The following is a 13578-nucleotide window of genomic DNA, read 5'->3' on the forward strand; positions in this document are numbered from 1 at the left end:
TGACAGGGCCTTACAATAAAAAGAATGAGTGTTGAACAACTAATGACCCCTTAATTTTTTTTTCTAATTCAATTCAAAAAATGTATTCATTTAATTAAAATATAACTATATGCAATAAAAAAACAATGAAATTACACAAATCAAGAAAAGCGAAATAAAACGAAAGGTAGCTAAAGAATATATCTTATAATGTCTGCCCCCTTTATCCTCAAAACATATTCAAACAAAACAATACAAATAAAAACATAAACTCAAACAGCTCATATAGCTTCTTATCTTACTTTTCCAYATACTTCAGAAAACTAGCTTTTAAATATTTAGGGGCTTTCTTATCATCAACAACAAATCTCTCTTTCTATTCTCATTTTCTGTGTCTGACACTTTTCTTCCTCCCCTCATCTCATGTCTGATGACACATCACACATCAGGTTTTTAGCTAACAGTTCTTTGGTCATCTTTTGGGTGCAAAAGCATTTTGTACTTGTTCAACAATTATTCCTGACATCATTTTTACATTCAGCTAAAAGAATAAAATAAAAAAAGTGTTTTTGCAAGAGGCTATATGAACCAAGTTCCCTAACACACTGAAAGCAATGGTTCTTTGCTTAAATATTCTGTATTTGAAGACACAACACAGCTTAAGTCCTTGAATTTAAGTGGCTTGAAAAGTGAAATGGCAGCAAACAGCTAAAGACTTTCATGGCAACATAAGAACTGCTAATGTTCACTTCATTTAAAGCCACAACACAGTAAATTATTAGATGTTACTAACAGAAGCTGTGCGACATATATCCACACTGTTCTTACAGTGATTTAATTACAAGTTCTTATTATAAAATTACATAAGATTTATTTGATTTGATCACAGTAGTAAGATGAGTCAGTGGGAGTTGGGAGCCTGATGTCCAGCCACAACTCCTGGATATAAAGGAGAAGTACAAGAATTGCGTTTGGACAATCAACACCAGACTCCCTGTCAAACTTTAGGATGATCACTTATATTGTCATTTAGCCCATTATATATTAAAGATGGTTCAGTCAAAGTAATCAGTTGATGAGGCTGCACAGATTAGAATATCTACAGTACATTTTGAACTTTGTTTTAAGCATTTACTTCAAACAAATTTCCATAAAAAATAAGAGTAGCTGTTGTTTTCAATAAATAATTACCTTTAATTTCAGTAAATGAAAATAAATAGGAATTTAAAAACTGAATTTTTGTTTAAATATAAACTTGCAACTATAAAAACCATCAATACTTACATCTTGCACCTCAGTAATAATTGAATTAGTCCCAATCTGCATACAAAAYACAAAAACACATATTTTAGCTCTAAAGTCTCTCCTTCATCCTGCCTCCAGCTTCTGCTGCTCATTCTTCCTGTCTGTCCATGTCCCCTTTCTGTCCCCTTCCCACTCCCCGTCTCATTACATGCAGGACTGAGGTTACCTAAGAAACAGAGCTTTAATGGAGAAAATCTGCTTTAACTGTGAAAGAAGAAAGAGAAGAAAGGGGAGCAGAGTCAGGAGAAAAGTAGGGACATGCATAGTTAATAAAGATATGAAGTTACATTTTTGACTTCTACATGGATGTTCCTGCATCTGATTTGTGAATTTCAGTTTCACAATGAACCCATTATCAACCAAACATTTTTCATTAATTATAGAAAAATGTTTAACTGCATTTCCCAAATCACATCACCTGTGGAATGTAACTACCTTAGACATTATTAGTTTGATATTTAAATATAACTTGGATTATTTTTTTGTATTTTGTTCATTTTTAATATTCCAAGTAAATGCTGTCGTCACCTTCCTAAAATNGTTTTGGATTATTGTGGAATAATTTGGGAAACGTTTTCAAAAATGCCAATACGATTTATATATTTGCTAGATAATCTACATTTTGTTCATATTTTAATTATTAATTTGAGTATTTTAATTTTTAGATCGTTTTTGTTGTATTATGTTCATCACTGATGTTAAAAAGTGAACTATGTTATTAATGAAAACCCGCAGGCTGTTTGTGCCTTGAGAAATTTTCTCTTTAGTTTTTTTCTTTCAAATGTAATATACTGTATATTTAAAAGTAAAAAAAGAAGAAACGATAAGGGAAAGAAAAAAAATATTTTTGCTTGATGACCTTAAGAGTGCTGGAACAATTTATTAATTTAGTAGAATACTAAAAGTTTTTTTTAATGAGATATGAACAAAAAATTGGTTAAGATTTGTATTTGTGTTGTGATGCTGTTTGTTGATAATTTGAAATTTTTTTGTGTATTAAGTTGAGTTTTATTATTCGTATGTTGTACGTTTTTTTAGATATATATTTTTTAAATTGGGGGCAGATGTTAAAAGATTTTATTCTTCTTTCTGCTCCTTTTCATTTGACTATGTTGTGATTGTGTTTTTGACACAACAATATTATTTGTTTGTTTTTTTGTTATATTATATTGAGTTTTATTACTCGTATGTTGTACTTTTTTAGATACATATATTTTTTTAATTGGGGGCAGATGTTAAAAGATTTTATTCTTCTTTCTGCTCCTTTTCATTTGTGTTTGTCTTTTTGACACAACAATGTTGTGTTATTTAGTTGTTTCTATTATTATTTTTTATTAATTGTTTGTTTTATTATTTGTTTGCTGAATGAAATAAATTCTAAACTAAACTAAACTAAAATAATCACCCAAGTTATTTTTGGCTAAATATACATTTTCCCACAAATCTCCTGATGCTGGCTACCTGTGCTGAAACCATCAATATCTGATCAAAACAGTTGATTACCTCTTAAGAAAATGCCCTATGAATTAAGTGTGACCTAATCTGAGATAATTTYTTTGTGTTTCCTGAAAATTTAGAAAAAATGACTTATGAGATTATTGTAGGAAGATGGTGACATTTGAACGTAGCTCCATCTCACACTTGACTTTAGCTGCGGTCAGATTAGGTTGCATTAATACTGATCCAGATGGAGATGAATTATGCCCAACCAGAGTCTCTGAAAAACTCAGAGGGAGTTACTATGGGGTCTGCATGGTGAGACGTGGACAAAAGGGTGTGGCGTGGGAACGTCCTCGGGGGTCAGGAGTGAGGCTGGAGGGGTCAGAGGTCAGAGCTGGACAGCACACAAGAGACGTTGAGGGTGAGAAAAGGAGGAGAGGGAGATATCTAAGACCATCTGAGTGGACCCAAAGGAACTTTAACATTGAACTGAAGGAATGCTTATTGAATAATTCATTTTTAGAGAGAAACCGAGCTAAAACACACACTTGTGTAATGATCCGTAGTAACTGATATGTGACAAGATTCTCTTTGCATATGCAAAAGATGTTTGAGCAAATTATAGTTGCTTTATTGTGTATTCAGTGTCACCAAAGATGAATTGAAGCCCGCTGAAATGCAGTGCTACTATTATATGCAAAATTGTTGCTGAGTAGATTATAATTAAATAGATTACCAGCATGGTTTAAAAAACTTTAATGTTGTAGACATTTTCTTATCTACTTGTGTTCAAGCAAACACCTTATGAAGTCTTTATCACTCTTTAAATAAAATGATGGAAAAAAGAAAATGTATGTTTTTTTCAGTTCTATCTGTCAAAACATATTAAAACTAGAAGCACTCAGAGAGTGCAAACCTCCGCCAACACCAATTTCCCCCATCCTGTAATAGAGTTACAAAGGGGCACACCACTACTACAGTGCCACCTGCTGGACACTTTGAAACCCACGCCCTGTGAAAGCATCGCAGATTTGCCGAGCTCAGAGTGTTAAAAGAAAAAAAAATCCTGTATCCGCATCGTGAACGTCACCAAAATATAATGGTGTGTTACTTGAGCCAGTATCCACATGTGGTAAAAATGTCATGACAATCCGTCCACAAGTTTTTGAGTAATGTTGTCCACAGACAGAACGACAGACAGACGGACAGACAGACAGACAGACGCAAACGAAAACATTACCTCGCCCTTGGTGGAGGTAATAATATGGCTTTATTTGGTTGTAAAATCATTTATTTTCTCCTCAAATGTACAAAAACAGTGTTCTCCACCCTGTCATTCATTATTAAAGAAAAAATGGAAAGGCTATTTAATAACCCCACTCTTTTTGCTTTCATAAGGTTTAAGGTCCTGATTAAGGTGGTTTACCTCTTTCTCTGGCAGTTTGCTGATCTAGAGCATACAGGTGTGTGTTAATTGCAATTTCCCCCAAGGATCATTAAAGTATTCTGATGCTTATTCTGATTAACACATTGTCAAGACAAAAATACATCAGCAATGAAATAAAAAAGCTACTTTCCATTAATCTTAAAAAGGGTTATTTGGCCATTTCCAAACAGATTAATCTGTTTGAGAAAAAAACACTCTGTCCTCACTTCAACTACCTCCATTTTGTCCCTAATTGCAACTATTTCTCCTCTTTGGCCTCTTTGTTTCCTGGCAGCTTCATCTCTAACATCCTTCTACTGACACACCCATTGTCCCTCCTCTGGACATGTTCAAACCATCTCAGTCTGGTCTCTTTAGCTTTATCTCCCAGTTGATCAGTCTGTGCTATAGCCTACCTCTGATGATCTTATTCCATATAAAGTAAATTCATGACTATGAACAGTAAAATGTAATGTGAGCACCATATTATGCATGTTTTGAAACATAAAGTCACGTGTTTTAAAAGCTGTATAGACTGTATTGAGTGTGTAAWAATCAAGGGTCAGGAAAGGGTCACATGAGTGAGGGGATGGGCAACCACCAGGGGGCGCTCAAGGGCAGGAGGAGGGACTATATCATTGTAATCAGATCACGGATGTGCCAATTATAGGAAAAGGGCGTACACTCAAAAAATAAAAATAAAAAAATAAAAATAAAAAAGGAAAAGGCCGTACACTCACCTCATTAGAGATGGACGAACCACCCAGAAGGAGAAGACGAACAAATCCTATAAATTAGGATGTTTGCTTTGTGTAGATCAGTCTGCCTTGACTCAAAGGTTTATGGAACGTCAGCTGTTTTTGAGGCATAAAATAAACCTTTTAAAACTTGAATCGAACTCTCTCATCATTTGAAATATGATTTTTTTGGGTAATTTTTTTCATTGGAACTAAGATTTTACTCTTTAACTTTTCATTAAACAAAAACTACATAAGTATAAGTCTAAGTACCGTATTTGGAAAAAAATAAGAGTTGGGCAGAAAAAAATATCTATAAACCTCAATGAACTTAAGCAAAGTTGTAAAGAAGAGTGGGACAAAATTCCTCCACAACTTTGTAAGAGACTGGTAAAGTTGTAAAAAAAAAAAAAAACCAACCACAGAGGGTTATTTTTACAAGCTAATAATGTAATGTACCTAGTTTAATTTACACTTAGCCTTTCTATTTTAGCTGTTTTGGTTTAACATGACACAATGGATTCTGTTGTTTGCTCTTGCACCCTTGAGATTAAATTGGAATCATTTTAAAACCTGGCAAAGATCACTTTCTTTTTCTTATGCCCTGAAACACTAGAACTGAAAGAGGGTCGACTTTCTTTTCCTGCAACTTTCATCTCCTTATTTATTCAAACCTGCAGTATGTGGACATGCTATGTCTCATTCGACGAGTCATTTTTCACACCGTGTCCTTTCACGTTCAATAAAGCGTCTCTCATATGTGCCAGCAAACCTTTAAAAAGCAGGTTTTACTGGAATGCAGTCATTGTTTAACAAGTAAGGTCGTTTTGATCGTGCCACTACAAGTGCCAGACGTAACAGTAAACATGTAAAAACAGACGCATTTAAATAAAAGTAGTTTAAATAAAAGGACCTCAGTCAATGACAAATTAAAAGACATGAATAACATTGTGTTCACGGTATTCAAAAAGTTTCAGCATATGGTTTCAAGGTGCTTTGTGTGTCATGGCAGTAGGAACAGGAMGTTGTAAGGTGTGTTTCTCTGAGGAACTGCCAGCAAAGGTTGGGTCAGGTTAATAAGGGGAGACGCTTTTGTGGTTTAATAGTTAGGATGCTCTAATACTGAAATGAGAGRAGGTTAATATGCAAATTGCAACTCCAGAATTTTCTCACAGTACTCTTTCCTCTCATGACTGAAAGTGCACATGTACATGCCACATATTTCCTTTTTAATTACACTCAGTCTGTGTTTAAAGATGACTCCGTGTATCAAAATAGCCATGATGACTCATTTAAAGTCCCTTAAAGTTATCTGGCTTTCTGCACTTTTTTCTTCAAAACTTCAGAAGATCAGCACAAACATGTCGAGTTTTCCTCTTCAAAACTCCAGAAGCTTTCTGTCTTTTCAAAGTGGGCCAAGCAGTCCACTGTCACCCTGGGCATGTGCTGCAGATGAAGTTCAGTTCTTCTGTTTCAGACAAGCCAGTCCACTGCTGCCCCCTAGCGGTGTCCATGGCACCACTGACTCCACACGTATACACCCCATCAGGCCCTTGCCCTGGGACCCAGTTCTGGTAGCAGCCAGAAGTCGACCCGGCCCAGAACCAAAATTTAAAGCTGCAGCTGTAGCGTAGGCCCAGCCACACGAAGGAGGAAGTGGCGCCCTTTGCCTTCTCAGCCACCGTGTCCTGAATGGCTTGGTTAGTGATGTGGACGAGGTCAAAGTGGTGCTCCCTGCAGTAACTCAAAGCGTCGATCCACGTCATGTTTTTCTGGATTAGTATCAGGTTTTCTTCAAGACAACAAGGAAATATACTATTAATTTTATGTTTGTCTTTGCATTTGTGCAAAATAAACACAAAGACGTCTTAATATTTAGGGGTGCAACGATACAGAAAATTCACGATTCGGTTCGGCTCGATGCTTTAGGCTCAGGGTTCGATATTTTTTCGATACAAATATTTCTATGCCCCTTTTAACTTGTAATTTATTGAAATTATTTATGAACATTTGTTTAACCTCAAAAGTACCATTTTTAAATTAAATTTAAACTTAAATTTTGCTGAAACAGCAAGTTTCTCAGTGGATCTGTGCTCGAAAATACAGCCTAGGTGGAGTAGTTGAACACAGATCCTCTGATCCTTCAACACAGAACATCTTCAGAAGACAAGTTGATGAAGTAAATTTAAAAAATCTGTGTTGTTCGATACAAGTGTGTATTGAACCTAAAGCACTGTATTGAATGGATCCATACGGGTACATGTATTGTTGCACCCCTATTTTAAACTCACCTGGTTGCAAACTTTGATTGTTGACAGTGGATGTTAGTGTACTTTGAGCTGATGTTCCCATTGTTAACGTAGAAGCGCTGCTCGTAGTCACGTTGACTGTAGGTTTTGGGTGCTGTATTGTGGGTGTTACTGTGGATTGTGTAGTTGCATCACTGAGCTCAGTGCTCGAGGGATGTGACACAAACTTTGTGGTATTTGGCGTTGTCGGCCCACTGGAAGTTGTTGGAGCCGTGGCTGTCGCACTGGTAGAGCTCAGTAGTTCAGTAGTAGCCACAGTGGAACGAAACGTTGCCGTGAACCCTTGTGATGAGTTCTGTGAAATAGTTGTCGTATTGATCGACAGCTGATCTGTCGTTGAAAAGCTCGCTTGAGTAGTTTGGGAACTGTTCATTGCCGGAGTTGACTGCTGTCCTGCAAAGGTAGGAATGAAGAAATGGACAATTTATCTTGTGTTTCTGTGTAAGACAGATCAGCTTGAAACAAATTATAATAAAAATAATCTGTTAATAAGAAAACACTATTTACCATAGCAAATAAAGCTGTTTGGGTTTTGGCAATTTCGATTCTCCCACATTCCCTCTTGTAGGAAATTGGCAGCAGCACACATTTTACTGTTGAGGTTGGTTGGTTGATTGGTTCCCCAGAAACGGAATGATGAGTTGCTCCCATCCAACCATTTCCAGTGATCTCTGAATAGACCGATCCATACCATTTTAGATGCCGACATGCTAAGAACTTCTGCATTTTGTTCTGCTGACTGTATGCTAACTAGTTGAGACGAGACATTCCAGCAGTAACTTTGAGCATCTCTCCATGTTTTGGACTCATTAAYAAAGGTGTAACTGCTGGCATCACCAGTGTCTGGGAAAAACAATGGTGGGGATAAATGATGTAGTGTTGATTTTATTTAAATGGTTTTGCAGTTTTAAGTCTCAAAAATTATACTTACTATAACAGATGAAGCTCAGTTTGGTTTCACAGTCTTCTTCAAACCACATGCCGTTTTCATCCATTGCTGCACACGCGTCCCGTTTTTCTGTTTGTGGTTGTCCAGGCCTCCAGTGTAAAAAGTGTGTACTCTGGTCAGGCTGAGACCAGTGCCATGTCCACTCGTTTCCCAACTGCAGTCCTATCCAGGTGTACGGATTCTTGGTCGGATATTTACTTATCAGTTCTTTCATTTCTGTTAAGTTGTGAACTGTGACCAAATCAGAGTTTTTTCCTCTGCAGTAGATCTGAGCGTCATCGTACTTCATTCGCTCTTCAACAAATTCAAAATCTGTGGCGTCCACTGAGATTGGGCAAAACACTGTGAAATAATAAACAAATCTGAGAGTCTGAGCACCAGCATACATCTAGCATGGGTTATACTTCAGTATTTTTTATCTTTAGCATTTGTACACGTCATATATAACAACATGCAGTACTGAAAAAGTGTGGGTAATTCAAACCTGAGAGCCAAATCAAAGCTAGAAGTGAAGTCCTTTTCATCCTAGAGATCCTCATGGCAGTACAAACAATGCCCCAAAGAATAATAATAAATAACATATGATTCTGCCTTATATATAATACTCTAAAACAATTAGTTGCTGCTCGTAACGCAAGGTTCTGGCAGCTTTGAGCAGCAAGTGTTGATAGTAAGAATGCCACCAGGCTAGTAAAGGGAAAATGTTCTCAAATACAGCTTCAGACAAAAGCTGCTCATCAGGTTTCTCTCTCTCTCGTACACACTGTGCGACAAATGTAGTTTTCAGGTTTGATGAGATAAAATACATCTGCTCTGATCAGCTGAGTCATCAAGTCAGACGTAAACCAAATGGAATGATAATTGAGGCCCTATAAACACAAAAAGTGTGAAAGAGACTTCATCTGTTTTAATGGGTGAAAAGTTATTATTAAAACCCCAGTAATCATAACGCAGGTAAAACATAATAATGTTGAGATAAAGGAAAACCCTGGGTGACAAAATTTAGATTTTAGAAACCTTTACTAAGCACAAGTGATGGTGCAAGAACAGGTTGCGCAATAAAAAAAAACATCCCAGCTCTGATTGTAGGTGTGGCTGTCCTAGAAACCTGCTTTGATTAAATGTGACACAAATAATAATTAAAAAAAACACATTATTTTATGTGTGAATGTTTTGTTTGTTTTTAACTGAGCTTTTATTCTATCACACCACAAAACAATCAAATAGGAATGACACTTCAGGTTCTGATCCGTGCGCTTTTTTTTAAAATAATGTGTATTTAAAAAAAACGCACATAAAACCGATCAATATATAAAGTTTAATTTGATTTAACTTCTTGTGCCAGTAGTTGTGAGAACTGAAACCGAGCGTCGTCGGTGTCACATGACAGCGTTGTTATGGGTGGTCCCCATGAGACATTTTGGCTCACTGGTGGTTAATGGCGCTGAGCCAACATGGCCTGTAAACAACAACACCGTCAAAGTGAAGTAAACTGAGCCGAATGTCGAGCTGTTGCCTAAAGCTCCTCTAGGTCGCTTAAAAAATGAAGTGAGGTGCTTTTCAACGATGCGTCGAAAGTGTGTATGGTACGTAACTGCAAACTTCTAAGAAACACGAGTTAAAATTAACACTTTTTCGAGAGCTATCGGCGAGCATCCCGGCTAATGCTAACGCTAGCAGCTTTAGCTAACGTAGCATTAATTGAAGCTAAGACGCTAATCCTAGCTGTTTAGARGGACATTCTCTAATTGGGTCAATTCGTGTTGTTTTTCTTTCRCTCTCCAAACCCAATTATTTAGATGCTTGGACGTTTGTTGTTGCTTTTAGAGATTTTAAAACGTTTTTCTGGATGTGTAAAAAAAACACAGCTAATGCTAGTGCACAACACTTGGGAGCAGTCATGCTTTTCGCAGCCATTAGTTTAAAGCAACCGAAACGAAAGAAATAAAATATATGTATTAGTTTCCAATGTGAGACATTTTAGTTAATGGCTTTAAAATACTTGCAAATGAATTTGTACCTGTCATTTTTACATAATTAATGCCGTATTTTTAAGGTATTATAGCTGTAATGTTATTGCGTATTTTTTAGCCACACTTAGCAAGTGTGATATAAATATTCCTGCCAGACGAAACAAAAAGACTGTACTGCATAAAAACGTTGTATACACGAATCAGGTTTAAATAACGAACCATTCCTGCACACTTTTAATATCCTCATGCATATAATACAAATAATTTTTCTTGTCATTTTCTGATTGAAGCCAACATTATGTATCACGGCCCCTGTGTTTTGGCCCGTTAAGTAAATATATGTGGGACAAAACTTGAGCCTGTAGTTCAATGTTGTGTGTAAAACGTGATTTTATTGTCAGTCCTCAGTGCCTTGCATGCTTATCTCTACACCGATCATTGTTCCTTGTAGCCTAGTGTGAATAAATAGGAAATATCATCACACGCCTGCCAACAGGTCAAAGCCACAAGAAATTTGGCAGCAGGACACCTTGATGGTTAAAGTTTAATTCTGGGATTGTTCTAGCTCAGCRTTTGCCACACAAGAAGTCCGATCTTTTACCAACCATCTCCCTGTGCTGTTAATGTCACCCTCAGACTGATATCCTTCACGCGAGACATCACTAACTTCGGAGGGTAGCTTATGAGCCATGTCMACACAGCAGCCGAACAGCTCAGCCTCCAACAGTCCCAGCAGCATCTTAGGTTCTCCTTTTTCTGTGATCAGTCCCACTCTCAACTCCCCTGTGGTCTCACCTTCTCTGGGATTTGGACCCATCAACAGCAGTCAGGTAATTGCTGCACGCACTTAAGGACGCACCAGATTAGTGYGCCACAAGATAAATCTTATTAGAGTATTAGTACTTGTTGACACTATAAAATATATGCACATTGTACGTTGCACAGCTTTTCTCCAGTGTGTATTGTTCAGGAACTGATTAATAGAAACTATTGATTGTTTGCAAACAGTTAGCTATTATGAAGTCAAACTAAATAATGAGTTAAACAGTATTCCAGTATTTTAATGTTTTTGGTTGTACTCTCTCTCTGTATCCAGATCTCTTCTTCAGCACCTGTATCAGGGATGCATTCAGTCAGCAGCTCAGAAGATATTAAACCTCCRTTTGGCCTCAGGCCCCTACAGACTCCGAGCCCAGGAGTAATGACGTCCCAGAAGCGACTGTGTGTGATCTGTGGTGACCGCTCTTCTGGTGTGTGGGCTATCCAAAGGCAGCAGTGTTTTAACATTTCACACAACGGGTTTCATTAATCTGTTGCTTTTTYTTTWWTKKTYMAWTTKRWYSKYYTWAWTTTTTTTTCTTTGCTTTGTGTATTTTCCAGGCAAGCACTATGGCGTGTACAGCTGTGAAGGTTGCAAAGGTTTCTTTAAACGAACTGTACGCAAAGACCTGAGCTACACCTGCAGGGATAACAAAGAGTGCCTGGTTGACAAACGCCAGCGCAACCGTTGCCAGTACTGCCGCTACCAGAAGTGCCTGGCTATGGGTATGAAGAGAGAAGGTATGAAACAAGAAGCATCGTACAAATGTTCCTCAAATGGCTTTTAAAGGATCATGCTTTCTCGCACACATTTATACCAACTTGTTACATATTTAATTTTAGAAAGACCTAAGTATTGGTGTTGGTTCTGTTTTTAATATACTAAATTTTGCCAGGTTTTGCACTCGGCAAAATAGTGGAAGTAAATTTGGTGTAGTGTGACATTTTTAGGTTATTTTGAATGTTGGCATGCACAACCACAGGATAGGATGTCAGTGCTGGTTATAAAAGTAACTCCTCTCTGTTTCATCTTTTACTTCAATCCTTTCTCCTGCTTTCAGTAAGAATAAACCAGAAAAAATATAAACAAAAAGATGGACAAAGTAAGAGATAAATGCTGGTTAAATTTTGTAGATGTTTWAACTTTTATATGTAGAAATTCAAAGCTGATGATGTTAATGTTTGACTTGGTGCACTGGAGTAAAAAGAAGGGAAAAAAACCTGTACTGACTGTTGGGCTTTACTGCTTTGTGATGATGGACTTGCTCTGTCAGGCAGCTGTGGTTCTGTGCAGAGTTTGTGAAAACGTGTGGAAAATCTGGATTGAATCTTTGTTGATGCAGCAACGATACAACGGCTCACAGTTTAGTAAAGATCATAAAGGTCAACGCGAGGCGCCTTATTTGCTGCCTGGCTTTCAGTTTTTACATGTAGCTTCAAATGAGGCTGTGTGTTGAAACGCAAGGGTTCGCAGGCTCCATTTCATCACCAGTTAATCACTTTCCTCTGACACTTTWCAAGAGGGCCGCAGGTCTGTCAGAGTGTCTGTTCTCTTTGGGTTATTAGATGATAATGTGCTGCAGAGTCTGACTTTTCAAAAAGAAATCAGGATATTAGTTGTTTCAACCAGCCTGTGTTRATCAAGTTTTCCTTCGGTTGTTTTGCTCTCATTAATTTCTCATTAAAACATCTAAATCTGTTCACCATTCAGACATGAGGAAGGAAGATAAAACCTGATGGTTTGTTTGAATCATTTATTGATAACTTGCAGTGGTTAATGTTTCAGTTTGCAAAAATGTGGCTTCCTATTATTAAAGAACCATCAAAGACAGGGCTGCAACAACGAATCGAAAAAAATCGATTATTAAAAGCGTTGGCAAAGAATTTCATTATCGATTCGTTGTGTCGCGCTATTTATGCGTCCCTCGCCATGTCACAGAGCCGTTTACGTCACCCACAGAGCATTTAGGAAGAAAAAAACTGTACCTGTAAAGATCTGCCCTCTCTGAGACCCGAGTGAAAAGTAGAGACTTTGAACTTCAAACCGGTTTTTAAATTGTGTTGTTAGGCCAAGTAGATCCTAAGTTGTGATAAAAATAATATGTCACATTTATTGTTTCTTAAATGACAGTCTAATTTGATGCACACCCCATCGCGAGGACGCACGTCCCCTGGGGGGGAGTACCTTAGTCCACCATTGGCTCCTCCTTCTCTCTGGCCAGAAAGATAAAACCCTCCCGTCTTTTTTTTCTGACCAAGGCTCAAAGTTATTTGATAAGCAGCAAAAAGTTTCAGGACGAAGGAAAAAAAAAAAGACGTGAGCAGAACTCCTGGTCTGACTCTGTAAGGAAACGGGGGAGAGATGCAGGGCTGCTTCAGAACCGCTTACTGGGTCATAGAACACCGTTTTAGCCACACAGAACCAACAAGAAGGAAGCAAAACGTAAAGAATTAGAGAAAAATCATAAATGCAAATAAATTGTAATTATAATAAATTAATAATAGTTTTACATCTAAAAATCATATTTTATTCTTTTTATCTGTTTTCCTTATTCAGCAACTTGTTTTATGTTTTATAGCTGTAACCAAGTTTATTAATGTATGAGAAATCCACATATTTTTGTTTATTCTTCCAGTCAGT

At 37.2% G+C, this 13578-nt stretch overlaps 2 protein-coding genes and 1 long non-coding RNA gene across 3 annotated transcripts in view; 1 reads left to right on the forward strand and 2 right to left on the reverse strand.

Moving 5' to 3' along the window:
• Nucleotides 1–1419, reverse strand: part of LOC106517691 (uncharacterized) — a 2418-nt gene extending 999 nt beyond the window's left edge. The window contains exon 1 of the long non-coding RNA XR_001310232.1: nucleotides 1264–1419. This is a non-coding gene — a long non-coding RNA (uncharacterized LOC106517691). The remainder of the gene's footprint in view (nucleotides 1–1263) is intronic.
• A 4433-nt stretch (nucleotides 1420–5852) lies between these two features.
• LOC106517692 (macrophage mannose receptor 1) lies at nucleotides 5853–8668 on the reverse strand. The gene is made up of 5 exons (XM_014008671.1): nucleotides 8630–8668; nucleotides 8128–8487; nucleotides 7704–8039; nucleotides 7179–7589; nucleotides 5853–6679 (listed from the first exon to the last, which is right to left on the reverse strand). The coding sequence occupies exons 2-5, from the start codon at nucleotides 8432–8434 to the stop codon at nucleotides 6318–6320; spliced, it is 1416 nt and encodes a 471-aa protein (XP_013864125.1). The 5' UTR covers nucleotides 8435–8487; nucleotides 8630–8668; the 3' UTR covers nucleotides 5853–6317.
• A 900-nt stretch (nucleotides 8669–9568) lies between these two features.
• Nucleotides 9569–13578, forward strand: part of rxrbb (retinoid x receptor, beta b) — a 10463-nt gene continuing 6453 nt past the window's right edge. The window contains exons 1-4 of the mRNA XM_014008725.1: nucleotides 9569–9731; nucleotides 10755–10948; nucleotides 11215–11368; nucleotides 11499–11678. Of these exons, the coding sequence (XP_013864179.1) occupies nucleotides 10808–10948; nucleotides 11215–11368; nucleotides 11499–11678 (475 nt within the window). The 5' untranslated portion in view covers nucleotides 9569–9731; nucleotides 10755–10807. The remainder of the gene's footprint in view (nucleotides 9732–10754; nucleotides 10949–11214; nucleotides 11369–11498; nucleotides 11679–13578) is intronic.

Source organism: Austrofundulus limnaeus, unplaced genomic scaffold (assembly GCF_001266775.1).
Source record: "Austrofundulus limnaeus strain Quisiro unplaced genomic scaffold, Austrofundulus_limnaeus-1.0 Scaffold52, whole genome shotgun sequence".
NCBI lineage: Eukaryota > Metazoa > Chordata > Actinopteri > Cyprinodontiformes > Rivulidae > Austrofundulus > Austrofundulus limnaeus.